We start from the raw sequence: 25,751 nt of genomic DNA, 5'->3' as shown, positions 1-25,751 counted from the left end.
GAGCTCAAATAGTCTTCCCTTCCATCTCATATACTTTAGAAATAGGAATTCTGTACTAATTCAGCTTTCATGAACTAAACAGAACCAATGTCCTTAAGAGAACTCTAATAAGGAAGACCTAAAGCTCAAGAAACTTCTCCCTTTTTGGTCTGTCTTAACTTAGCTAATGATAAATTTAATTCCAGATTTGCAAATTCCATACAACTTTGAAGGTGACTAAATTCCTGGAAAAACTTAAATGCTATATTCTCAGGTATTATCTTAAAATATAAACTGTTACAAACAGTTGAATGACATAATTGGCTATACGTGTGCCACAGGATGAGGCATAAAACTACATCTTGATTGCCTAGCATATAAGCTTCTACTATTTGTAATATTCTTAAAAACAAACATTTTACAACTTTGGGTCCCACAACCATGAATTTTTCAGTTGAGATGATTTTACGCAAAGATTACAGTATGTTTTATAGTAAGTTCCTGTCTGTAAGCAAGAAGACAAAGTAAGAGAATTAATTGAGAACAACCATAAATAACTCAAGCTGTAATTGACAAAACTGAGGGAAAAAACTGAGTTCTCAATCTAAAGAAACCACTTCCTCACAGAGCTCAGCACTGAAACCATTTTGTGGTTTTAAAAAAGAGATGAGTATATTTCTATGAAAACAAACATGCAACTTCTATTACATCAGCAGAAATAAGCTATTCATTTGGCATCTCAAACAGAGCTACACCACAGATTTGTACAGTGCTTTCCAAATCAGGCTGATCGACTAGATTCCACTGCCGTGATTAAAAAATATACCCCTCAGAGGTATCTGACTCAGTAGGACTAAGATGAAGGACAGAATTCTCCTGTTTTTTCAGCTCCCCCAATAACTCTGATGGTTAGCCAGGTTTCAGGACCACTGGACTAGTACGTTATTACACAACCAGGCATTCCAGATTCTACCTGGAGCAAGTTACTCAAAAACTCTGTTCTCAGAGTTTTAGTTCTCAGATATATGCTATTTACTCTTACAGAACATACATGTGCAAATGCCATTCAGATGTCCCTTAAATATGCCCTGTTCTTTCCACATCCTGTCCTTTTGCTTCCCACGACTTACCTCTTAACTCTTAATTGTTCAGAAGGTAGCAGTTTAAACACTGTTTCCTCAGGAAATCTTCCCTGACCAGCCAACTTTGGCAAACTCAAGGATCCTTGGTTACACTTCCAAAGAATTCTGAGCACATACATTAATAATAAGAGGAGCCATTCACAGTGCCCTTACCTTTTGCTTATATTAACTCACTTAATCTTCTAGAAAACTCTACGACACATGTACTATTATCACCCTTATTTTTTATTTGATTTTTTTAATGGAGGTTTTGGGGACTGAACCCTGGGCCTCGTGCATGCTAAGCATGTACTTGCTCTTCCAGGAGCTATACCTGCCCACCCCTCCATCATCCTTATTTTTGAAATGAGGAGTGAAGAGACAGAGACTGAGTAGCACGACCAGATTCAGTAACAGTGGTGAACACGGCATCTGATTGCAGGGACAAGGAGTCTGGAGCTAGACTCCCTGCAGTCAGATGCCGCTTTCACCCCCTTAAGCTTCAGCGCTTACCCCAACTTGGACTGTATCACAAACCCACTTTCCACAGCGTGGAAGAAAAACTTTAAATCTTTTCAATTTTAGTAAGTGGGTTAATATTGGAAAATCATCATGAAGAAATAGTTAGGAAAATGTCAAATGCTTGATAAATAAACCCTCTAATAAGCTTCCAGAACCATAAAAGCCGGCAGAAAATGGCTTTAATGTATTCAATTTTTTTAAAGGAACATAGGTTATAGCTCAGAGGTCAAGTGCTTGCTTTTTGTTGAATCCCTTTCTGATTTATTTTAAGCCTTGAATGTTCAGACAATTCAGTTAATATTGGCCCCCTAGAACATATGCACCTATGTCTGGATAACCAGGATTCTCAGATTCCATTCTCAGTATATGCAGTTTGGGTACCACGGTCTCTCCCATTTCCCCTTCCCAACTGCAGGAGCTAAGCCAGGTCCACGCCAATCAACACATTACAACCTCCTCTCCCAGGCACAGTGATTAGTTTAGGAACATCCACACGGGCCATCAGAGCTGATGAGAGAAGAGGAAACTTTCCTAGATGTCTGAAAAGGAATCTCTCACTTTTTCCTACTGGACAGAAACAAGAAAGGATGTAGAGGGTGGAGCTACTGCCATCTTGCTGTCACCTGGTACCTGATACTGAAACCAACTTAACAGAACACAGAACAAAAACCAAGAACATTCTTTGAGCTCTACATGCAGGCAGGTGTACACAGACAGATGTAATTCTGGATATTTCAACCATGTGAGCAAATAAGTTATCTTCTTCCTTAAGGCAGTGTGGGTCAGAATTTCTCTCACTTTCAACCAAAGACATCCTGGCTGATATGACCCACCATTTACATTTCTTTCTCATATAACACATGAAGGTAATGTCATTAAACAGTCGTTTTTTCCATTAAAGCAAATGGACATTCTGTTGATAAAAGACTTTTTATATACTCTCTATTTATAAAGTACAGAGAGTTAAGTTTTGTGATCATACTGTTAACTCTCTAGACACAATTAATCTTTTTCTGCTATTCAGTCTCAAGCACTGAATATTCTACATATAACATCCAGAGTAAATATTATGTATACCAGGCTACACAAAAGGCCAATGAAAGACAAAGAGGTATGTATGACTCAGCCCAAATAAAGGGCTACTATAAACAATTCTGCCTGACATTTAAATAAATGCAGCTGCTATCAGTTCATGGTTTTGTCACTATCATATTTTACATTTGGTCATGGTCATTAAAAGAACAATTAAAAATAAATGAAGACAATTTTAGGATTTTAAATAATAATATAAATTAACAAAATTACATACAATAGTAAGGGAAAGGAATTTTTAAAAATCTGTCAGTAATTCAAGGAGTTTTACTTACTGACAGTTTTCCAAATATGTAAAATTATACTCCTTATTAATTCCAGTTTGTTATGAATGCTGCCAATTAGAACTCCCAGCAGACATGTCTTCATGTTTCACTAGAAGGGAAGTATGTTTCAGTTCATTCAGAAGATGGATCTACTCCATACGACTAATTCCTTCCAGGGTTTGAAATGAATCCTTTGAAACTGTAGGATGTAAGGCCAAACTGTAGGATAAAAGGCCCTAAGAAAATGATGCTAATGTCAAACTAATTTATATCCTTACAAGAATTTTAATTGAACCTGTACTAATAGTCTCTGTATTAGGGCTCTTTACCAATTGTAGAATTATAACCATTATGCTGAACTGCAGTCATCTTACAGATTTGATTCACTATCAACATGAAACACATTAGCATTTACCTAAATTAAAAGCATAATAATGACTAACGCAAGTTATATATGCAGGCAAAAGGGTTAGTTAATTCAAACGAGTGTATTAATATTGCTATCATTTACTTAATATACACCCAGCCTTATGGTTAGCTGTGCCACAGAAAAATTGAAAAAGAAGAAATTTAAGCTTGGAAAAGGAAATCTGACAAGGAAAATATATTACTAGACCCATCTTTAAAGACTTTATATTTTGAAAAAGATTTTATTCAGGTTATGGATCAAAAAACTATGACTTACACAACTTAGAAATTATAAAAATAATAGTAATAATTTTATAAGTGTATCTTTCTTCATTCTAGAAAACAATGCTATTAAATTCTAACCAGTGAACAAAACATTTTGTGAATTAACTGAACATCTATACACTGAAGTTACTATTATTCACCATTATCCTAGGATCTAAAAAAGTTGCTTAATCATTAAAAAACAGACATATTTGTCTGTTCACAATGTACCTGAAGGTTTCCACGTCTGAGTTTCTCCAACCTTATAATAGTTCAGAACTCAGGGACATCTGGTCATTTTTAATTTTTAGAATTAAAAAACATAATAAACAAATGGAAAGGATTTCTGTGACATTCGATTTCCAGTGGAACTCACTCAACATAACTCAATCTCAGGGCACTGATAGAGTTTATTCGCAAGAAAGGAACAACTATCCTACCGACTGCTGGTCTTCAGATGCTGGGGAACTAAACAAGGAGACAACACAGGAAGCACTCCCCGCTCCCCTGCTACTGTCTTCTCTCCTTCCCTAAGCAACCAGACTGTGCAAAAAAGCTTCAATTCCTTGATCACTCCTTAAGACTTATACCTGGGGTCAGCAAACATTTTCTGTAAAGGGCTCAACAGTCAGTATTACTGGTTTTGAGTGCCATTCTGTCTCAGTCATAACTACTCAACTCTGCCACTAGTGTGATAACAGCTATAGACAGACAATATGCAAATGTATGGGCATGACTGTGTTCCAATAAAACTTTATTTACACAAACTGTCAGTGGGTCATTTTGATTTGAGGGCAGTAGTTTGCCAACCTGAGCTCTAGTCTAAAGTTGCTTCTATTTGGTCTTTCCTGGGTGCTCTGATCTACTGCAGTGGCTTTAGTTCCCATTTATGAGCCAGTAACACAATTTTTAATCATAAGGCCTGATTTCTCAGCTCCAAACTCAACCTGTTCTTGACAACTCCATACGTGTGTCCCACAGGCTCGATGTGCTCTATAACAAATTCAAAGTCTTCTCTTTCAAATGTATTCCTTATCTCAGTTATGACATTACCATGCCTGAATTTGTCCTTGCCAGGAATCTAGGACTTATTCTTCACTCATCCCTCTCTCACCTTTCACATCTTATAAAATCATCTCAAAATATCACTCAAAGCAGCCTACTTTCTTCCGCCCCTTCTGCCACCATCCTTATCCATGCCTTCATCTCTCTCTAAATTGGCCTCCCTGCATCCACTCCAGCTCACCTCCAAACTGCTCTCCATATGACAGCCAAAGTGAGTCTTTAAAAATGCAAGCACAATCATATCACCCCCGGCTTAAACCTCTTCAATGCCATCCCACTGTCCACAGGATAAAATCTAGACTCTTGAATCCAGCCCTCAAGGTGTGATCTGAGCCCCTGCCCATGATCCCAACCTCATTTTTGCTACCCTTTCCTCTTAGACAACAGCCCCTCTGGCCCTCTTCCAGTTTCTCAAATGCATCAAGTTCTTACTTTTGAATATCCTGTTCTCTCTGCCTGGAATTTTCTCTCTTGTTATGCTACCCAAGACCTTTCACTTCTCACTGAGCCAACTCCTTATTCATCTTAAATGAAAGCCAGAAACCTCAAATCAAGCAAAAAATTAAGTTTTGACTACCAAAACATTTCAGTGCTTATATAATAAAAACTAAAATTAAATGAATACGTTAAAAGACAGAAAAAGTGGGAAAATATTTGTAACAGATTTAAGAGACAGAAAACTAATTCCTAAATATAGAAAGAGCTCATACATCAATACAGAAAAACAACAACAAAGAGCTCTCAGTAGAAAAAATGGGCCGAAGACATGAACATATGACTCACAAAAGAACTGTGGTACCCAACTGACGTACAGAAAGTATTCACTACCCCTAGTAATCAAATATGTAAATCAAAACAACAATTAGATCTCATTTTTCACTCATCAAATTGGCAAACATCTAAAAGATTGAGGAGACACATCTGTTAACCATTTCAAGGTTCGAACCTTAAAATAACTGTCACCTTGACACGATCAGAATTCTCATTATCAGAATAAACTGACATCATGGAGACTGGGAAGGCTGCTGTTATTGTTCTGTCTAATCTATAAGGTGTTGCTGCCCTGAAATAAACACATTTGAAAATAATTAGTGTCATACTGATTATTTTTATGTGTACATTCCCCCCAAAAGGGCTAATTTAGTAATTCCTCACTGGAATGCCCTGAGCAGATATCAGTTTCTCCTTCCTAGTACATGTCTCTGGAGGCAGGTGACAGTGGCTCGAGGAAGCAGCCTTACAAGAGGATCTGTGCCCCTGCTCACCCCATCTAAACTGCTCACCTTTGTCTGATTTCTACACTTTTTACAGTATTAATGGCACTCAATACATCACGCAAATTATCTAATAGAAAAGTGAAGCAATATATATTAAAGAATTAGAGTGTTTAGGAAGAAAACGGTATTCAGAAAGCTTTCTTTAGCCAAAAGTTTACCGGCAGTATATTAAATAAAAGAAACATGCTGCACCTCTTTTTCCATGTTAGATTTGTTTTAATTTCATAAACCTAAATATATAAGTTCATATGTGTATAGTTCATAAAATATAGTTGGTGGATGTTCTTTTTCCATCAAGTTTATTTAAAACTATAGTCTAAGAATTCTTTCTGAATGGTAGTATGATTCACTTAATTCAGCTGTAAAACTGGAATATGGCTACTAAGAAATAATACGGCTATAATAACAATGTTTTCAATGAGGAAAATAAATCTGAAAATAAAGAGATTTTCTGACTCAAAAATCACAAAATTATTGTCCTGTACAAAATTCAACAACAGCAAAGGTTTTATAGCTATAAGCATGTAAAACTTAACATCACTAAGCAAATTCAGCCTTTGAAGATATCTGACATTTTCCCTCAAGAGATTCCATTAATATTTCTAATTTTTGTACATATATTCTGGAAAAAGCATAAGAGTTTTTATGAGGAATACAAGAAAATGTTAACAGTGGTCCCACAGGAGGAGGGGAAGGCGTACTCACTTTTTATTTGGCACGTTTCTGTGTTGTTTGAATTTCCGTACCATGTATACGGTTAAATAGGAATAATTTGCGATATTATTTCTGTTTTTACTTCATAAATTTATTTTGAAAGTTATAAAAACAGCAAGAAATAAAGAGTGCTGACATTATTTTGTCAATCACCACAAATATTTATGATTAATTAACACGTGTTACACATTCTTATAACTGTTACACAGATTTAGCAACCTTTGTTCTGATAAACAAACCAAAGACAAAGCCATTTAAGCAAAGCAGCTCAGTGGCTAATAAAAAGAGCTAGACTGGTTTCCAACTCTGAAAGACTGGTAACTGGTTATGATCTGCCCAAGACAGGCCATTAATCATTAATTAATCATTAATTAAACCACACTTGTTCATTAATAGTCGTGCTTGTAAAATTCACATTACAAAAAGTCATGGGGTGGCAGATATTACAACGTCACTAAGAATTAATATTCCATATTCTTAACCACGTGAATATAACTCTGAATGCCTTCCAACAGTGTCCCCACTGGAAATGAGTCTACTTTCTAACCACAGGCAGAAAGGGAGCACTCTCCTTGCTGACTCAGCTTCTTCCCCCCATCACCCTCTGGGAGGACCGCACCATTGAACCTGTTGGTGTAAAGTCAGGACAACAGAAGGGTGACAGGCTAGACTGGTGGAAAGAAAAGGTAAAAGGGTGAACGTACAAGGGCTCTGAAGGCAGAGCTGCAGGGTGTAGAAGAAGGCAAAGTGACAAGGAGCAGCCAGGGGTAGGTGAAGACGAGGACAGCTATTTAAATGACCATTTGGCAGGAAGACCAGGCTGCTTTAAATGGCACCACAGAGAAACTAAGCAAAGTTTCTCTACCAATCATATATGAGTTAGATTGTTCAGATAATACATGATTTTTGAATCGGCCAATAAACCAGATTTGTAAATCTTTATGCAAACAGTACAAAGTGTAATTTTTAAATTTCTATAAAATGACTTTACAAAAAAAATAGACATATAAATGTAAGTATCTACTTTATCTTAGAATTACTGACATAAATCAAAAGCAAATGGTAAGAAAAAAAGATCATATCAAACACATTCTTGCTATGGCTTAGTGGCAAAGAACTAAAGAGAATATCCCTAAAAAGATAGTAAATATCGAGCAAAGGTGGTTGACTATGTGCTAGACATTTTCCGTGTTTCCTTATTTCGCCCTCACAACAACCCCATAAATTAGACATTCGTAGGCCCACATCACTGAAGAGAAAACTCACCATATCACCTTTAGGCCCTGAGGCCCCACAACCAGCCACTGAAGAGTTTCCAAATTCAATCAAGTCTGATGCCAAAGCCCTCACTCTGTCCCTTACCTCTTTGTACCTTATCTCTAATCTCACCAAAAAGGAACATGTTAAATCAAGTGGTTGTAACTGCTAAAAAGTAACCTGGGCCTGACTAATTCTTGTCCAGTGGCTGGGAAACAATGAAATTGTCTAAGGAGTACAAGCAGGAATGTTGTCTTTTCTCCTTTGAATTTAAGGTACACAGCGCCACCTACTGGGGAAAGAAAGGCCACCATTCCCTACAAATAAGGCTTCAGGTAAATCACTCACCTGAAGCTGAAGCAAAACAACCAGGGATGTGGGGAGACCAGATTGTGCTATAAATGACACTTTCGTGGCCTCTAAAGGTGCACAGAGAGTTTCCAACGGTTGGATCCCACTAAAAATAAATGAATAGATCAAGAACTTAAGAGGTAAATTCAAATTTATGCCTTTATATATAATATATATATATCATATATATGTATTTATATACATACACACACAATATACATATATATGTCAAGGAATTCTTTAAAGTCTATTTTTATATGAAGTAAGATGGTACTTAAGGGGCCAAAATAATTAATGCTGAGCTAATTATTAGTTTAAAAGCTAAAAGATTAGAAAATTTAAAATTCTAATAAATGCTTTAGTATATTTTGCAAAGAAAATTCGCTGTCTAACTGAAAATTCGCTGTCTAACTGTCTAACTACAGAAGTATGTTCTAGAAAAGAAAAAACTTCAGTGGAGGCTTTGGGAAGGAAGTATTTGGTTTTTAATACAATAATGCTGACATACCAGTTTGACAGTTTGATCCCATGAGCCAGACACCACAAGCTGTTCACCTCTGGTCTGGCTCCAGTCAACACTGTACACCTAAAAACATTTTAAAGTGTTATTTAGAAAGCCAGAGAGCATCAAGTTCAATATTATATTTTATCTGTTTATAATAGTGATAGTCAGTTAGAACAACTAGTTCACTGAATTGAAACATTAAATAAATCCTATAAATCTCAACGTGATGTCTGAGCAAGGGAAAGGTCATCTTGTCCATTCCTCCTGGACTCATCCCTAACAGCTAAGACTCCATTCAACCTTAGTAGAATTTGACAGAAAATTTCCAAACCATCTTTGCTAAAACAAATTATACAGATTTTTCAACCTACTGACAAATCACTGTTTGCAGCGCCCTGAAGAAATGTCAAAGCAGATTAGCAAGTTAGTAATCTAAAAAAGCTTGCGAGGTCAATGTTTATCAGAAGGCATTAAAATTCAATTAATAACCCTCTCTGGCCTTTCTAGGAAAAAGCTTACAGAAACGAGATGATCCTTTCAGATCTCTTGGTAAACAGCTTTAGTTATCCAATGCTGCTCTCAGTAAACCACTTCAAATGAATTCTCTGAAAATGTATGGAAGTATTTTAAATTCTGTTATTTTATACAACAGATTTATATACAGATCACTACTGTAAGCTAAGTTCAACAAAATATGTGCAATAAGTAGTCCTGCCATGGACCTGAGCGTATGCCATTAAATGTGATCGGCCAGCAGGCTATTTTGAATTTAAAAACTATAACTACTGCATTTGCGTAGGAAGTATGAGAGTCTGGGGTTTATTGTGGCTTCACTGTGGGTTACCTGTTCTCCGCAGCCTAGTGTTATGTCTAGCCATGTTGAAGCCTGAGTTTAAAATAAAAAAAATCAGTAATACTGATTCTGTCTACTTAAAAATTATGACAGTTTGTTCATCAGAGATTTTTTTGCATTAATTTTGATTTTTTTAAAAAATACTGCATTGAGATTATCTTGACTACTAAGTTTGGGGGTCCCCTATAAATGATGTACCCACAGTGAGTGCTTCAGTAACCCCACCCAAGTCCCGACCCTGCCACTGCCCATATTCCTACAAAAGAGAGAAGAACAGCTGGAACACTAAAGAAATCACAATCCAGCAACAGAGAGCAGCTCATAAAGTATATAGAAGGGTCAGCAAAATCCAAAGAGCTGCTGCGGCCACCTGTCACTTATGGATATAAAAAGACAGGTTTGGAAGCAATCAATCTTGAGACCTAAAGAGCCTGATTTTATCCTCTAGGACAGGACTTAGCAAACTTCTTCTGTAAAGGGCCATGTAAATATTTTAGGTTTATGGGCCATTTGTCTCTGTCACAACTAATAAATTCAGTCTTGTAGACCACAAAAAGTAACCACAGAGGATGCTTAATAAATAGGCATGGCTGTGTACCAATAAAACTTTATTTACAAATCAGACAGTGGGCTGGGTTTGGATCTGACCCACAAGTAGTAATGGGCCAGTGAGCTGATGTGAACAGTCCAAAATAATCACAATAGGAAATCTTTACTGTGTTGAGCACCTACTGTATGCTAGCTGTTGTCATAATTAGTTTAGCTCATTTAATCTTCATTTCTATGAAGTAGATACTGTGCCAAGGCCCAAACTGGTTAAGTAATTTGTCCAAATTTCCAAAGCTAGTAAGTTGCAGAGCTGAAATCTGAACCAGGGCAGCCTAATCACAGAGTTCACCCTTAATCACTCTGCTAGGCTATCTCTACAACATGCTGTGTGAAGGCACTTTTGAAATGGACATTTTCAGTGATCTTGGGCTTCGATATAAAGGAAATAAAACCCTGCCCGTGTTGCTACTGCCCTTCAATGGAGCTCCATGTGGGCCAATTCCATTTTGTTTCTATGAATTATCCATATCCAAGAACGTAAAGCCTCTACCCACTTGGTGAACTCCCTGCTCATCAGTCAAGACTCGGTCCCTTCACATCCTTTATGGAATAAGCTTCTCCTGCCAAACCCCTCAAACATCGAGGAGTTAAATGCTTCCTTCTGTGCATTGGACAGTATCTTCACCTACTTCTAGTTCAGCATTTACCAAATTTTACTAAATTTAACGTTAAATAACTGCCATCCCTGCTAGAGCTTGGAAGATCATCATAAACAAAACCGCCTTGTTTATGCTCAATGCAACAGAATGGGCACTCAATAAATGTGAGTTAAAGTGATTTAACCAACCAAATTTATCTTCACAACCTGCACTGCTGCCAAGTAGTTATAAAGAGCTGCTGCCTTCATTTTAGAGGATAACTGAACAAATGCAGCTAAAAACTAACAGCATCAGCTCAGATTCCTCTGCCTCTGTACACTTCCAACGGGACATAGGACTTGAAACCTGACAACTTCTCATCTTTTAAAACTGCAAGAGCCCTAATGAAAACAAAAGACAGGAGGTAAGAAAACTGTGCTGATGACCATGCTGCTGCCAGCTGTCCTATCTGCCACACAACATTAGTGGTGTTACTGGGAAGCATCAGGACAAAAACTAAGCATAGGAAACACATGGAGAGGTTAAAAGTGGGATAATAAAGGCGACTCAGTAAATAATTTATTTTTGTTTTAACGTGTTTAAAATACTAGGACATGGGACAGTAACTAATAGTATAAGCCAGGATATTGTGTTTAAAACAGAAAAACAAAAACTGTAGACCGTAAGTACAAAAGCGTAGTAGGATGGAAAACTCCGCTTGACGCCCAGAAGAGAATGATCCTAGCAGGGCCTTGAGGGCTGGCTAAAATGTCAACAGCAGAAAGCAGAGGTGTAAACAGTGACCAGAAGTTCCCCCAAAGACACAAACGGGGACATAAAGCACCCTAGGAATTCAGACTAGTGAATGCTGCAAGATAACACCAAGGTTTTGTGCCCGGGGACTGTCAGTGATGGTGGCATGAACAAAACTGGAAGACTGGAGGAAGGGAGATAATGTGTAATTTTAGACACAGTGAGTTTGAGGTGACAGCCTGATAGTCAAGTGGAAATGTCTAGTAAGAATAGGGTTTGGGCATTAACCTCAAGCCCTGAAAAAAGTTTATAGGCAGACAGATGTTTGGGAGACAGCCAAAAAGGGATGACTGGATTCCATAATTCCAACTTCAAGTCAACTCACTAATCTATTCAATAAATATATATTAAGCACCTACTATGAACAAGGCATGGGGAGGGAGGGTATAATGTTAGACAAGGCAAATAAAGTCCTAGCCTTCAGGAATTACATACTCTAGCAAGGGAAGATAGGCTGTAAGTAAATAAATACATAATTTCTGGTTGTAATTCTTTAAAAAAAAAAAAACTACAAAGAAAAATAAAACAAAGACTAGAAAACAATAAAGTGGTCCGGGAAGAACAGAGACCTGAGTGCAGTAAAAGAGACAACCCCGCAGATTAGAGAGGAAAGGGACGAGCAAAGAAGGACCCTGCAGCAAGAAACAAGCCTGTGATGTTGGAGGAACAGCAAGGTCAGTTAGGAGGAACAAGGCCACAAAGGACTGCAATTATGAGTTTGTATATAATTTCTTGAAGAGGCTACAACCATCAGCCCTAAACTACCACCTAGATTATAGCATCTTTCTAGTTGCTCTCCTCATCCACTCTTGTCACCTCCAACCCATTATTCAGAATGGATAAAAAATAACCTTTATAAAAACACAAATTGATGTCACTCTCCTGTAGAAAGCCCTTCAGTGGTTCATACCACGCGGCTCCTACAACTTACCATCTTCACTCAATAATGCTGTTGCTTATTACCCAAAGGTCAAAATCATGCAAAATTATGCATGACTCAGGAGTGCACAGATACGCATAAAACTAAAAGGAAAAACAAAGAAAATATAAATAGAAAATTCAGGATAATGATTGCTCCTGAGAAGAAGGAAAAAAAGAGGAAGAAGGATAAAAATCAGAAAAAAGGAGACAGAGGAAGGACAGAATCAGTAACCAGGGGCTCCAAGGGTCCAGCTAATGTTTTATTTCTTAGGCTAGATGATGAATATGTAAGTGTTCATTATCTACTTTAAATGTCATATATATTTTATATGCAGGAAATATTTCATAGTAGATTTTTTTAATCTTCAATTTCTTTCCACTGATCTGAGCACAACAGTCAAAATGCTAACTGCCCCAGGCACACAGGCTCGGTCCTTCCCCCTCAACCAAGCACTTTCTTTTGCCTCAAACCCTGTGCTCTGACCTCTCCACCAGAATAGTTAATTCCTACTGTCCCTTCAGGCTCAAGGATGCCCTCCCAGTCCAGTCCCCAGACAGGATCCTCCCCTCTCCTTGCACTCTGTACATTCCCAGCACTTAACCACATTCTAAGTTAGCCAACCAATGGCTTAAGCCTCTCTCCCCAGTAGAGGGCCAGGACCCTGCCTGACTTGTTCATCTTCTCTGCTCAGTCCCCTGCAGACAGCAGAGTTAATCAAAGTTTTTGGAATGAATGAAGGGAAACAAATCTGAATGAAAAGCACATCTCACATTACCCTACTCTTCCATCTCTTCTCCATTCCCCACTTCTCCCTCCGCTCCCACTCAAATAGAGGGCATGGCAAGCAGTTAAATTAAATATAAAAAGAAGAGAGCCGTGCAGCTATGCTTTAAAAGCAGGGTCCTCTAAAGGCCTATCTTATGAAATGACTCTTGGCAGTGGTGAAGAAAATTAATTGGGAAACTGCAAAAAGAAAAAAAAAAAACACTGAATGATATTTTGTTCTGCCTTATGAAACCTGAACCTCATCAAAACCACAGTGTGAGAGGACAAATTTTATTACTGAATCCAATTCCCAAAGAGCTCATTTTTAATCTACTGTACAGTACTGCCCTTTCTAAGTTGGTCTATTTAATTAAAAATCATCAAATAAAAACTATGTCCAGAATGTTCATACTTATCTATATCAATACAAAGGAAAGGGATACTGACTTTAATTACTGAGCAGTTAGAAAGGGGTACGTATTTCTTTTAACGTGAAACTTAAATTAAAATTTTTTTCACTATAGATATTTTTAAATGCACATAAGAGTAGAGAGACTAGCATAATAAATTCCCAGGTATCCATCACATACTTTCCGTAATTATCAATATTTTGCTGATCTTGTTTCATCTGTTCCACTACTGACTGACTGAATGACTAGGAGTATTTTAACGGTAGACTATTTCACTCACAACTACTGCAGGAGATACAGATTTTTTTTTTTTTACAAGGTCATTTTCAAACCTTAGATTAACAATTGTTCCTTAATATCACCTAATATTCAGTTCATATTCATATTTCCCTGACTGTCTCAAAAACATCTTTTTACAGTTAATCTGAATCAGGATCCAAACAAAATCCGTATTTTATTCTTAGCTATTACGTCTCTTAAGTCTTTTCTAATCTAGGAAAGTCCCCCTCCACATCTTAATTTTCCTGCCTCACATTCCACCAATGACATTTATTTGTTGAAGAAACAAAGTTATAATTTGGTCCTTTGAAATGTTCTATATTCCTATTTGGGCTAATTATTTCCTCGTGGTGATGTTTAACTTTTTCCTACCCTTCCTATTTTCTTTAAATTGGAAGTTAGATCTAGGGACTTGATTCAAATCAGTTCAATCTTTTTTTAAACTTCCTATTGTGTATAATTTCTGGTTGACCCGCTTTTAGTGATCATAAGATTGTACAGAAGACATATCAATCTTCAATTAATGGTTTTAACATCTGTGGATAACTCTTGTCTAGAGTCATTATTTCATTAGGGGCGACTAAATGGTGATTTTCTAATTTTGTCATTTCTTCTGCATTTCTTAGGTAGAATTCTATTACAAGAAGTTTTGCACATCAACCATTTGATTATTCCACAGTTGAAATTCATATAGGAAATGCAGGATAAATGCCTTGACTCTACCTTTATTTATCAATTTTCAGCATGAGTTGGTAATCCTAGTAATCTTCAATGGTGACCAGTTTTTTTTTTAATCATTACAATTCCACATAATGAGTTAAAATATACATATAAATGTGTGTCTCTGTGTATGTGTTTATAGCGTCTCAATACATTGTTGTCATTCTTTTTAACGTTCAGATTGCCCCATTATTAGCCAAGGAGAACCTCTTCAGGTTGTCCCTTCAAAACATTTGACATAAACCCAATGGTCTGTCATAACTTTCAAGGTTTCTGATGCAGGAAGATGTCTAGGATTCATCTTGTATATTTCCTGCCCAGTCCTGGAATCAACTATTTTCCCAAAGATCCCTGTTCCTTTTAGTGGGAAATGGTATTTAGAAACCATAATCTGGACACTAGGGATAGTCTCTATCACTGAGCTGTTGTTGCTTCTACATCTTTGGAGTCCAAAGAACTAGGAAAAATGTCATTTTTTAAGACAGAGAAAAATAAACCACAAGTTTATATAGATATATCCCATTCAATGTTAAGATTTAATGCTTCTACTAAATTTCTTTATTCTCATGTCATTTTTTTCTTACACTAAAACTTTTGGTTTCCAATGATGTAATTACTGATACGCTCTATTCTATAATATGCATATGAGAGTTTCAAAATAATAATACTGATTTTTCTGAATGCAGATTTTTTGCCATTCTTTTTGTTTCTCAGTCATATCACATTAAGGATGTACAATCACAATACTTTTCTTTTAAAGTCACTTGAAATAATTATTTTCAATATTTGGATATGGCACCAATTTGATATACCACTAGATTAATTTGTTTTTGTTTGCTTTCAATGTTTTGCTTTTTTCTTTTCTATTCAAATTGGGATTTTTAGTTCTGTAAAATATTTCAATTGTTCCAATCTCAAAACTGTAACACAAATTATATTTGTAAAAATCTTGTTTCAATCTTTGTCCCTTACCCCTGCTTTCTTCCCTACTGTCTTTAGAGGCAATCATTTTTATTAGGTTTTGAGTTATCTTTCATTCTTTCCTTTTGAAATATATAAATACATTATGTAAATACATCTAAATATATATATATGTGCTTGTATTCCTCCCTGCCTTAAAAAATGTAAATTCTACATATATTTATATCTACATAAATAGCTCTGCTAATAATTCCACTTATAAGACCTACACTAAGTATATGAAAGAAAGACTACAGATGTAGTAGCAGTAGTCATGCATGAAAGTCATTCTCTACCTGAATATATTCCATTACTGGTTCCATCTATTAAAAACTATCATTTTTTCTTCTTTAAAAAAAAGTTTTTAAAGCTCTGAGGTTAAACGAACTTGAGCAACCACTTTGCAAGGCAAATCAAATCATTCCTTTTATTGAATGTTTTTAAATCTACATTTTAAACCTGCACACCCCCCTCAAATAGCAGACAATACGCACATCAAAGTCTTTAGAATCACATGACTGTTAAGTTAAAGCAGTGGCTTCCAAACACTGCTGCACATTGGAATCCTCTGAGACTCTTCACATAATACTGATGCCTGGCTGCAACCCCTAAATGTTGTGAACTGGGAATAAAGATTTTTATAAGCTCCCTAGATGATTCTAATATGTAGCAAATTTGGGAACCACTGAGTTAAGAAAAGCAATTGTCCACTTTTTTTCATTTTAAATACTAAAAGTTCAAATACCTAAATTATGGTCCAGCCCTGCCTAACATCTGACAAAGCAGACTAAGAGGAAAATGGGTAATACTTATCCATCCGTGTCTGTTCTGCTGTCTGCCCACAATGTGTGGCCCAAAATGTACACAGTCAGTCTCCTGTAAGTTCAAAGCATAAAGTCCAACTCCCAGCCAGACATTCTAGGCCCATCAGAATACGTCCCACCTTTCCCGCCTCATATCCCACCATCCATCACACACTCTATGCTCCAGTCCCACCAAAGGACTTGTGGTGGCCTGCAGACATCATTCTCTTTTGCAGATCTGCACCTCTGTAGACGCTCTTCTCCATCAGAAATGATCTTCTCAATCAGAATCGCCCTTTTCCCTTTGGGCTGCCTGGCTAACTCCTACTAATTGCCTAAGCCTCAGCTCAAATAGCACTTCTTTTGTGATAGTCCTTGTTTCCCTTCTCTGTGTACCTTCTACACACCTCTTTTCAACATTCACCACATTGTATTAAACGGTTTGTCCCAGATCTACTACCAGACATCAGCACCTGAGTTTTATTCATATTTGCATCTTCAGTGACTAGCACATGCCTGCATACCATGCACCAGTATAGCCAGGTCTAGCTCTTTTAATACAAGTTCAAACTTTAAAATACAAAACAAAACCAAACCAAACAAAACTGGATGCTTTGAAACAGGATTGAAAAGTCAATGAGAGATATTACATCCAATTGATAGTAAAACACAAAAAAGGGAAAATTGATTCAACTGACACATAATTGAAACTATTTTTCTCTACAATCACAATTTTAGGGGGGAAATTTTTAAACTGCTATTTTAAATTATAATAGTATTACTGCAGTAACCTATTCCAGAATGAATGGCTGAGCATGATTCAATATGTGAAAGGAAATATATCAAGTTCAATTGTGTCTTGCTTTTGTTAAAAAAAGAAAGAAGGGAAAGGGAAGGGAGGAAAAGGAAAGAGAGGAGGGAAGAAAGGAGGCAGAAAGAAAAAGTATCCCTTTGGCTGACAAATCTGCAACAAATTTTCAACAAATTGATAAGCCTTACTATTTTTTAAAATTTTAACTAATTTTTAAAAATTGTAACCAGCACACTGAGAATCAGATATTGAAATAAATATTAAATTGAGCTTGCCATCTTTAAAGTCACTTTTAACTCAACAGCACGCTCAACGCTGTAAGCCATGGAGGACAGAAACAAACCTCTCCATTCACTCTCTCTTTTTTTCTTCTTCTCCCTGAACCATCTTAAAATTTCCTCTTCTTCCATTCCTATCATGTGTTCAGAGGCAGGCTAAGCTAAAGGCATTTTGCGGGGCTCAAAAGACATAACTGCCTCTGCAGTTAAACAATACAGAGAAGAATCCGATTTCTGCTTTGATGCTAAGGTGAGAAAGCATGCAAAGGGAAAATGTCCATGCTTCCCTTTTTTTTTCCATTTCACCAAGAACCTTCATTCCTTAAAGCCTAAAATATATCTAGGTCCTGGATTTAACCTTTTTGATTCAGTAACTCCTTATCTGACTATCTGAAAACTGTGGAACATCATTTATTCAACACTATTTGTTGAATATTCAACAAATATTTATTAGCTCCTCAAAACTCTCGTTTGACCTTAAATCAATCCTTTTAAGTGTTTCTGAGTATTTGGTATAAGAGACAAACTTTGAATAAATGTTATATTTCTTTTTAATGAAAAATGCCAAATATTTTGTGTTATAATACTGAGCTTTAGGTTGATCACCAGAAATTCTTTCTCTCCACAATCTCACGGAGGATGACCTTTCTGAGAGTCCTACAGTTCTCTATTCATCATCCTGCTTGGTGTAGTTTGATTTTTACTTGCAATCACGAGAAAGACAAAAAGTAATATTGTGGCACATAATGATGGGTGACTCCCCAACCATCAATCTCCTTTCTTCTTGCTCAAATCCCAGTCTTGTCCTTCAAGGAAAGCTCGGTTGCTTCCCCATCCCAGGGGTGAATCTCACGTAGGTGAAAGGAAGGGTGGTGGCTTGCTTCCCTCACAAGTGACAGAGGTAAGACTGGGCACGTGATGCTCTTCTAGCCACTGAGAAGAAAAGGTGTCTGCTGAAAAGGTGGGGCTTTAGGGAAGCTTTTCTCAGTCTTAGAAGTAGTCCCAAGACAGGAACATTCACATTTTTTGCTCTATGACCTCAAAGGGGGATGATATAACTGGAGTTACACAGATTGTAAGAAAAAAAGAGATGCCCTGAGGAGAGTAGATGTAAAGGCAAGAGAAATCTGGCTATTTGATGGCCTGTCAAGCCTAAATTAACCAAGCCTGGACCCATTCCACCTCCATATGCTTGGTTATGTGAAATAATAAACTCTCATCATTGAATACACTTGAAGTTGGGTTTCTCTTACACTAACAGCCAAGGCATCTAACTGATACAAACACGAATCAAAATTCTATTTGAAAAGAAAAATGAGGAAAGACAACCTAGAATAATGGTCCAAAAATATAAACAATAAATTTAAATAAATTTAAAACATGTCTTCAGTTCAAAACTCCAGTTACAGAGTTATAGAATGATGTAAACTACTGGTTTAACAGTAGTCCAAATAACAAAGATCAAGGTACTTACTAGTGGACCAAAAGCAACCCAATACTACAACTTGGCTAAGGAAAATGTATGTTAGGTAATCTTACCAGAACTAGATGCTCAGGATCATGGTAGCAAAGTCATATAAAGCTCAGCACTAATAATCACATTTCTGGAATAAATTAGGCATACAATACTATAAGCAACATTGAAAAACAGGAGATTACCGAAAGGAGTTTACCAAGAGGGTGAAAAATATAGAGACCGTGTAATCTGAGGACAGGTCAAAGGAATTACAAATGCACAGCCTGGAAGAGGGAAGATTTAGAGGAAGCATGATGGCTATTTTCATGGGTTCTCCTGGAAAAGGGGGACTGGACTTAGTCTCAGACATAAAGACATTCAAAGCAATAGTCGGTTGAGAGTGAAGGCAGATTTGGGCTTAAGAGAGCAACTGTCTAAGTAATAAAGCAATCAAAAAAACCCCAAATAAGTTATCACACGAGACAGTGAAATTCACTTTCACTAAGATGAAATAAAGACTGAGTGACCATCACAAGGAACATTCTAGAACAGTATTTTCCATAGTAATAGCAGACACACATCACTGGCTGTACAAGAGATGACTTTAACTGGTACATACATTTTATTTTATTCATTATACGTTTATTTTAACAAACATTAAAAGCTATAAATGTACATACTAACTTAGCCATCAATTCCATGGCTTCATGAGTATATGCTGTTTTACTGTAAGTGAAATAACACTGTAAAGCAACATTAAATCAATATATCCCATTTAACACTACCAGATATATTATTTTATGATCCATTAGTTACAGTCCTGGAATTTATATAGATAGACAACACAAGGCATCAAAGATTTAAGAAAAAGGAAAAAAACTTTTGAGAAGGAAAATATTTTTTAAAAAAGAAACAAAAACATTAATTATAGTATAAGTGGGATAAGAAAATGGCAAAAATCATGATACCACAAAAATGTCTGAATTTTGGACATGCTGCTTTGGGAGATTCTTGCATTCACCATCCTGAAACTAAAGTTCCTCCTTTACCAAAATTGTCTTAGTATTCAGTGGTTCTATGAAAACATGTTCATTTATAACAATATTTATTCAAAGAGCCTCCGTCACAATAGAATGAAGGACCTAAAATTTTCCATTATTTCAATCACAGTCTTAGAAATACTGATTTCTAATAGCTATAGCTATGAAATGATGTCTGGAATCCTCACATAACTAGTCCTTTATCCCAAAAGGCGAACACTCTTACATCTAATAAGCATTCACTGCAGGTCATCTCTGGGCCAGGCCCTGTGATAGACACAAATTTTAAAGTAAATTTGCAAGTTTTCATTTCAAGGCTCTGTTGCTACCTTGAGAAAAATGTTTAAACATTTAAGGGAAAACACCAAAAGACAATGTCTTTAACAACATGTTCGTTAAAAGTTTGTAAGTATTTTAAGATGACTGAAGGCCAAACTATCTCCCACGCTACCCATACACACACTCACATGTGAAAAAGACTTAGTTTTTAAATTTCTTTGGTAAGCTCTGCCCTATATTTAGTATTTGTGCTCTTGCTTCAATATATTCTGAAAATCCTTAGGAATCTCAGTGATGCCCTAAAGGCAACCTTATGATGTCTTTGTGAGAAGACTCCCTGCCTCTATTAAAGCAGTGTCCCCAGGCATGTCCTGACAGCACAAAGAAAGCCATGGGCCTATCTGGAGGAAATGGTACCACAGTATACTTCCTACTGGAGGCGTTTTTTTACTGACTCATGAGAAGCCTGACCTTTTCTTCTTTCCCAGCCCCTTAGGCTAAGAGGTACTTTCTGTTTGAATAATCAAATAACAAGTGACAGCTAACACTGTACAAGAAACACTAAAGCTTAAACTTCTTGTCCCCTGAAGACATCCCCCACGCTTCCACCCCCATATGGATTTCATCCAAAGAAAAAGAAATCAGCCTAGAAAGAGTCCCTTCCTACCTCCTGAGTGTGCTCCTTGTAGACCTGCAGCGGGCCTGCGGCTTTGGCGGTGTCCCAGAGCTGCAGTGAGCCGTCGCCACTACAGGTGACCAGCACGTGTTCATTGTTCTCACTCCAGGTCACATCAAACAAACCATCGTTCCAGTCAAAGCTACACCAGGAAATAGACATGGAAAGAAGGGAAAGAGGTGGTAATCCACAAAATGGATTAGTTCCTCAATGAATAAAACTAAAAACTGCACTAAGAAGACAGCAAAGACAGGAACGCAAAACAGTATACTAACTAGTTCACATTTTTTTATGTTTAAGTTCTATCATTTTTAAGTGAACACTACGAGACAAGAGCTTTAGAAGAAAAGTAACATAGACACAACTTAATGGCAAAAAAAAAGTTCTATCCTATGCAAATCATGAAGGTTCTTTTATATTGCAAATTAAAACATCTTATTGATCAAAAAGATTCAAAACCTAATTCTATCAAGGCCTTAAACGCAACAGAGAATACACATAAGTTTGATAATTAGAGCCATCTTACCTTCTAAAAAGCCTAAGCCCAGTTTCATTTTGATCCAGTATTAGCAGGGTTCCACAGCCTAAGGAGAAAGAAGCTGAGGTCATGCTGCTGAATCCACTGGGGGACCATGTAAAGTCAAAGAGGTATCAGGCACAGAGTATCTTAATTTTACAACCACAGTTTCTCCCTGAAGTTACTTAAAACCATGTATACAAACTGATCAAGATTGTGCTCTCCATTTCTGCCTCTCCATATTGTTCTTTGATAACTAAATATTAAACTTACCATCTCACCTATGCTTGGAACCCAGACACAGCTCCAACAGGCAAGAGATACTTAAGTGCATACTGGGTAGCCACACAGGGTACCAGGCACACAAACCTCCCAAAGAGGTGTTATCATCCCTATTTACAGGTGAGAAACCGTGGGCTTACAGACTCCAGGAAATTCATGCTCCTTCTATTACATCACAAGCCCTCTACAATAAATCTAAAATACATTCAGCATGGGATTTTAAAACAAAATACCTGGTGGAACTTACCACATTCATGGTGGTAAAGTGCTGAACACAATTCCTCCAAAGAGGAATGGTTTTGCTAAAGAATCAGCATATTTTGAAAGTTTAATTTGTTATAGGGTTGAAGGGGAAAAAAATAACTTCAATTAAACATGACTGACTTAAAAAAAATACCACCTCCATTTAAGGAGTTTTTTGTTTTGTTTTTAAGGATTTAATTTAAAGCATCAATACAACTCATATGAGTCTTCGGCCTAAATGGTGGGCAAGTATTCTAAATCTAAACATGTAACTAACCACTGAAAGCTAATGCTGAAAATGTAATGCAAATATTTCTCTCCTTTTCAGTTTTAGAAATCACTAAATCACCGTAGAACCCAACAAAAAATACTATCGAGAGCTTCAGTGTGTATACAACAGCTAGTAGATGAATTAAAAGAAAGCCCCAAATCAAGACTGGAACCCCTCCTTTCAACCTAGTCCAGAGTCAGAGACAGTGAGTTTGAACCCCTAACTGCCTGCAAATGCATGTATTTCTCGGGAGACAACAAAAAGTAAAGGCAGAACTTGATCAATTTCGTGTGGCATTTGCGGGAGAACTCCAAGCTCCTGCCCGGGAGCATCTTTACGACGCACAGCCCAGAAGACAGCCTGTGGGCAATGCGGTCCAATTAGCGGGTACTGGGGTAACCTCCACAGACCATCTTCAGGTGCTGTTGGTCCCGTCGGACCGGTAGGAGGGGCCACACGGGTTCAGCCAGCTCTCCAGGGTCACGTGTGCCCTGTGGCGGGGTATGTCCTGAGGGGCGGTGGAGGAGGTGCGCTCGTAAAGAATAAGGACACGGGGCAGTAGGCACCTTCCACGTGCTATTTCCGCACTGTAACTGGAAGGGACCATGCACTCTACTCCAGGCCAACTCCCCACACTGGACAAAGGAGGACAGGGAGTCGGGCAGTTCCCCTGCTTTCCCCGGCGTTCTTTTGTGGCGCCGTCTACTGGCCGAAGTGCCTTCCCAACACGGGGAGGAGCTGGAGCTCGGCCGGAACCCGCCCCCCGCCCCGGCGGCGCAGCGGGGCCCCGCCTCACCCGCGATGCCGTAGTGCTGCGCGGCGGCGCAGGCCAGGCGGCCCGGCAGGTACGGGGAGAACTCGGCGGCGTAGCCGTGGCGGCCCGGCACCCGCAGCGTCCGCACCGCTCCGCCGCCGCGCGCCGCGCTCATCCCGCCCGCCGCCTCCGGGCCTCGCCGCCCCGGCCGCCCAAGCCGTTCAGAGCTGGTGGCTGACAGTCTGGAGCCGCCGAGAGAGTTAGACCCAAGAAGACGAGGCGGAAGTGAAGACACCCGGGGCCTTGAAGGCTAGATTTCGATTGGTCCGCAGAGGAAAGGGGAGTGACTCCTGCGGAGGCCATTTTTGTTTCGGGCAAAACACAGTGACTTGGCGCCCAATGTGATGAACTAGACGTGAGGGCAGTGCTTTTAGGGTTGGGTGGTGATTCTGACAACTTTGATTTTTGCGTTTGGTTTTTCCGCTGCGGGCTATCTGGTTTTTATTAATTCATTGAGACTTTTGAAAGACTGGCATCAGGAAATGCGTTTGATGATTACAAAATGAGACAAGTTACAGCGGAGTCGGAAACCACGCCGCGTCCAAAAGGCAGTTGAGTGCTGTGTTGCCCAAGGTAACTGGAAGCAAAGGTAATTCAGCGGGAGTGAAACAAAGGCAAAAGACAAAATAAACAACTAACGTTTTAAATTTTTTAAATTCTTACTACGTTTATTGTACAGTAATATGTGCTCAGATCCCAGGGCTGATTAAGAAAAACTAAGGCTCATTCATTCAAACATTTACCAGGCATGTACCATGTAGAGTACCATGTATTACTTATCTGCCGAATAAGACACTTTTGAGAGTGAAAGAGAGTGCAGTTAATAATTAAGCCAGTTCAACAGGCACAAACCTAGTCTGATGGCCACTTTATAAACCAAGTACAGCGCTAAGCACTTGGGATTCAAAAATAATAAGATATAATGCGTGTCATCAGTTAAGTGTAATCAAAATACATATAGGTGGTATGAGAAATATATAGGGAGTATTTTTTCCAAGGAATCCTCAGTGCTGGAGGATGGGGGCTATGGGAGGAAAAACTTCAGAAATAATGTTTGTGTAAATAATGATGAGGTAGACAAGGAGATGGAGGTCATTATAAGAGCAGGAATAACAGGAGACCTCAAACAGTGTGATCCATAGACTAGCTGCTGGCAATCAGCCTGTCCAGATGCAAGGGGTATGCTGAAGAGACTAGAATGTTGTACTGGGTCATGAAGAGTGCCATACCAAGGGAATTCGATTTCAACTGTAATTTAAACAATGGGGGAACCATCGAAGTTTTCTAATGTGAGAAATTAAATGACTAAGTTTTCATTTTAAAAGCTCTTGTGGCAACACAAAACTGGAAGACAGAGATTGGAGATAGGGAGGCCAGTTAAAAGACTTTAGCAAGAGTTCAAGCAAAAGATAATAAGAATTTAAACAAAGATTATGGTAATGGGAGTGAAAAAAATCAAACTCCATAGTATTGTGAGATTTATCTCTAGGAGGTCAACCAGGTTATCACAGTAAATTTCAGAGAAAAATCACCTTGTGCTTCCTAAAAGGAAGGAGAAAAAGAATCATTTTGAAATACACCAGAGCATTCTGTTCTTAACAAGGCCTACCCTCAGGGAAAACTAGTTAACCAGAGCCTAACCTAGGGTATTACTGAACCTAACTAAGCTGAAAATTCCCTTGTGCCCCTTTTCAGTCAAACCCCCACCCCCAGCCCCCCCCACCCCACCCCACCCCACCCCCGATCAACCATTGACCTGATTTTTCCTGTTTAGAACTGCCTGAAATTTCAATACAGAAATTTATTGCCTGTGAGTTTTTAAATTGATTACTTGAAGATTCTTCTTTTAAATGCAAGTAGGCTATAAGACAAAGAATATTGAGTTTTAATATCAATTTGCCCTTTATTTCTCAGTCCTATACTTTCCCTAGGTTCTTGTTTCTTCCTATGTAAAATGGAAAAGTTTCAACTGAATGGGAAAGTTCCACTTCTAGCTGGGAGATCTTAAAGACTACAAAAGGGTTAGATAAACTAATCTAAATATTTCAAGAGCCAAACAGGAATTGTACACTTATAATTCTGCAGCCAAGGCCAGCCTAAAATTCTAATTTCCTTTGTTTTTAGGCTGAAATTATATGAATGCAGTGTGTATACTCATTCTCTGATGTTTATATTATCTTCCGATTGATTGCTTATGAAATCATGACATTTCTGGGGCTCATGGAGGAAAAAAAATTGAAAAGATTTATAGGTGATAAACAGGTTGATCTCTAAGTTTCTGTGCAGCCAAGAGGTTTAAAGAATAGAGTTGCTGCCTGTCATGCACACCTTACTGGGATAGTTGAAAAAATGTGAATGGTGGTTAGATTAAAGCTATTGCTATACTTCCACTAAAAATACCTTTTGCATCAATTTGTGTCCCAAGTTTGGTGACTGTGCAGTGATTACTAAGAGAATGCCCTTATTCTTAGGAAATGCTTAAGAAGAAGAGGTAACGGGAAGTATAAAAGAATAACTCTTCACATGGTGCAGAAAAAAATAAAGAATATAG

The 25,751-nt window shown here is 37.9% G+C and overlaps 2 protein-coding genes across 3 annotated transcripts in view; one reads left to right on the top strand and one right to left on the bottom strand.

Annotated features, from left to right (window-relative positions):
• The window catches only part of PEX7 (peroxisomal biogenesis factor 7), a 72,999-nt gene extending 49,594 nt beyond the window's left edge, over positions 1 to 23,405 (bottom strand). Inside the window, exons 1-5 of the mRNA XM_032485006.1 lie at positions 23,183 to 23,405; positions 21,600 to 21,657; positions 21,065 to 21,215; positions 8,825 to 8,902; positions 8,314 to 8,422 (exon numbers count right to left, since the gene is read on the bottom strand). Coding sequence (XP_032340897.1) covers positions 8,314 to 8,422; positions 8,825 to 8,902; positions 21,065 to 21,215; positions 21,600 to 21,657; positions 23,183 to 23,315 — 529 coding nt within the window. The 5' untranslated portion in view covers positions 23,316 to 23,405. The remainder of the gene's footprint in view (positions 1 to 8,313; positions 8,423 to 8,824; positions 8,903 to 21,064; positions 21,216 to 21,599; positions 21,658 to 23,182) is intronic.
• The window catches only part of MAP3K5 (mitogen-activated protein kinase kinase kinase 5), a 202,219-nt gene continuing 199,853 nt past the window's right edge, over positions 23,386 to 25,751 (top strand). Inside the window, exon 1 of one of the 2 annotated variants that reach the window (XM_014562399.2) lies at positions 23,386 to 23,773. The gene's annotated coding sequence lies outside the window, so the exon portion shown is untranslated. Of the gene's footprint in view, positions 23,790 to 25,751 lie in introns of both variants that reach the window. The other variant, XM_014562398.2, reaches the window with a different exon arrangement.

Source organism: Camelus ferus, chromosome 8 (assembly GCF_009834535.1).
Source record: "Camelus ferus isolate YT-003-E chromosome 8, BCGSAC_Cfer_1.0, whole genome shotgun sequence".
NCBI classification, from domain to species: Eukaryota; Metazoa; Chordata; class Mammalia; order Artiodactyla; family Camelidae; genus Camelus; species Camelus ferus.
Note: the sequence above shows the minus strand (reverse complement) of the source record. Positions and strands in the feature narration are given on the sequence as shown.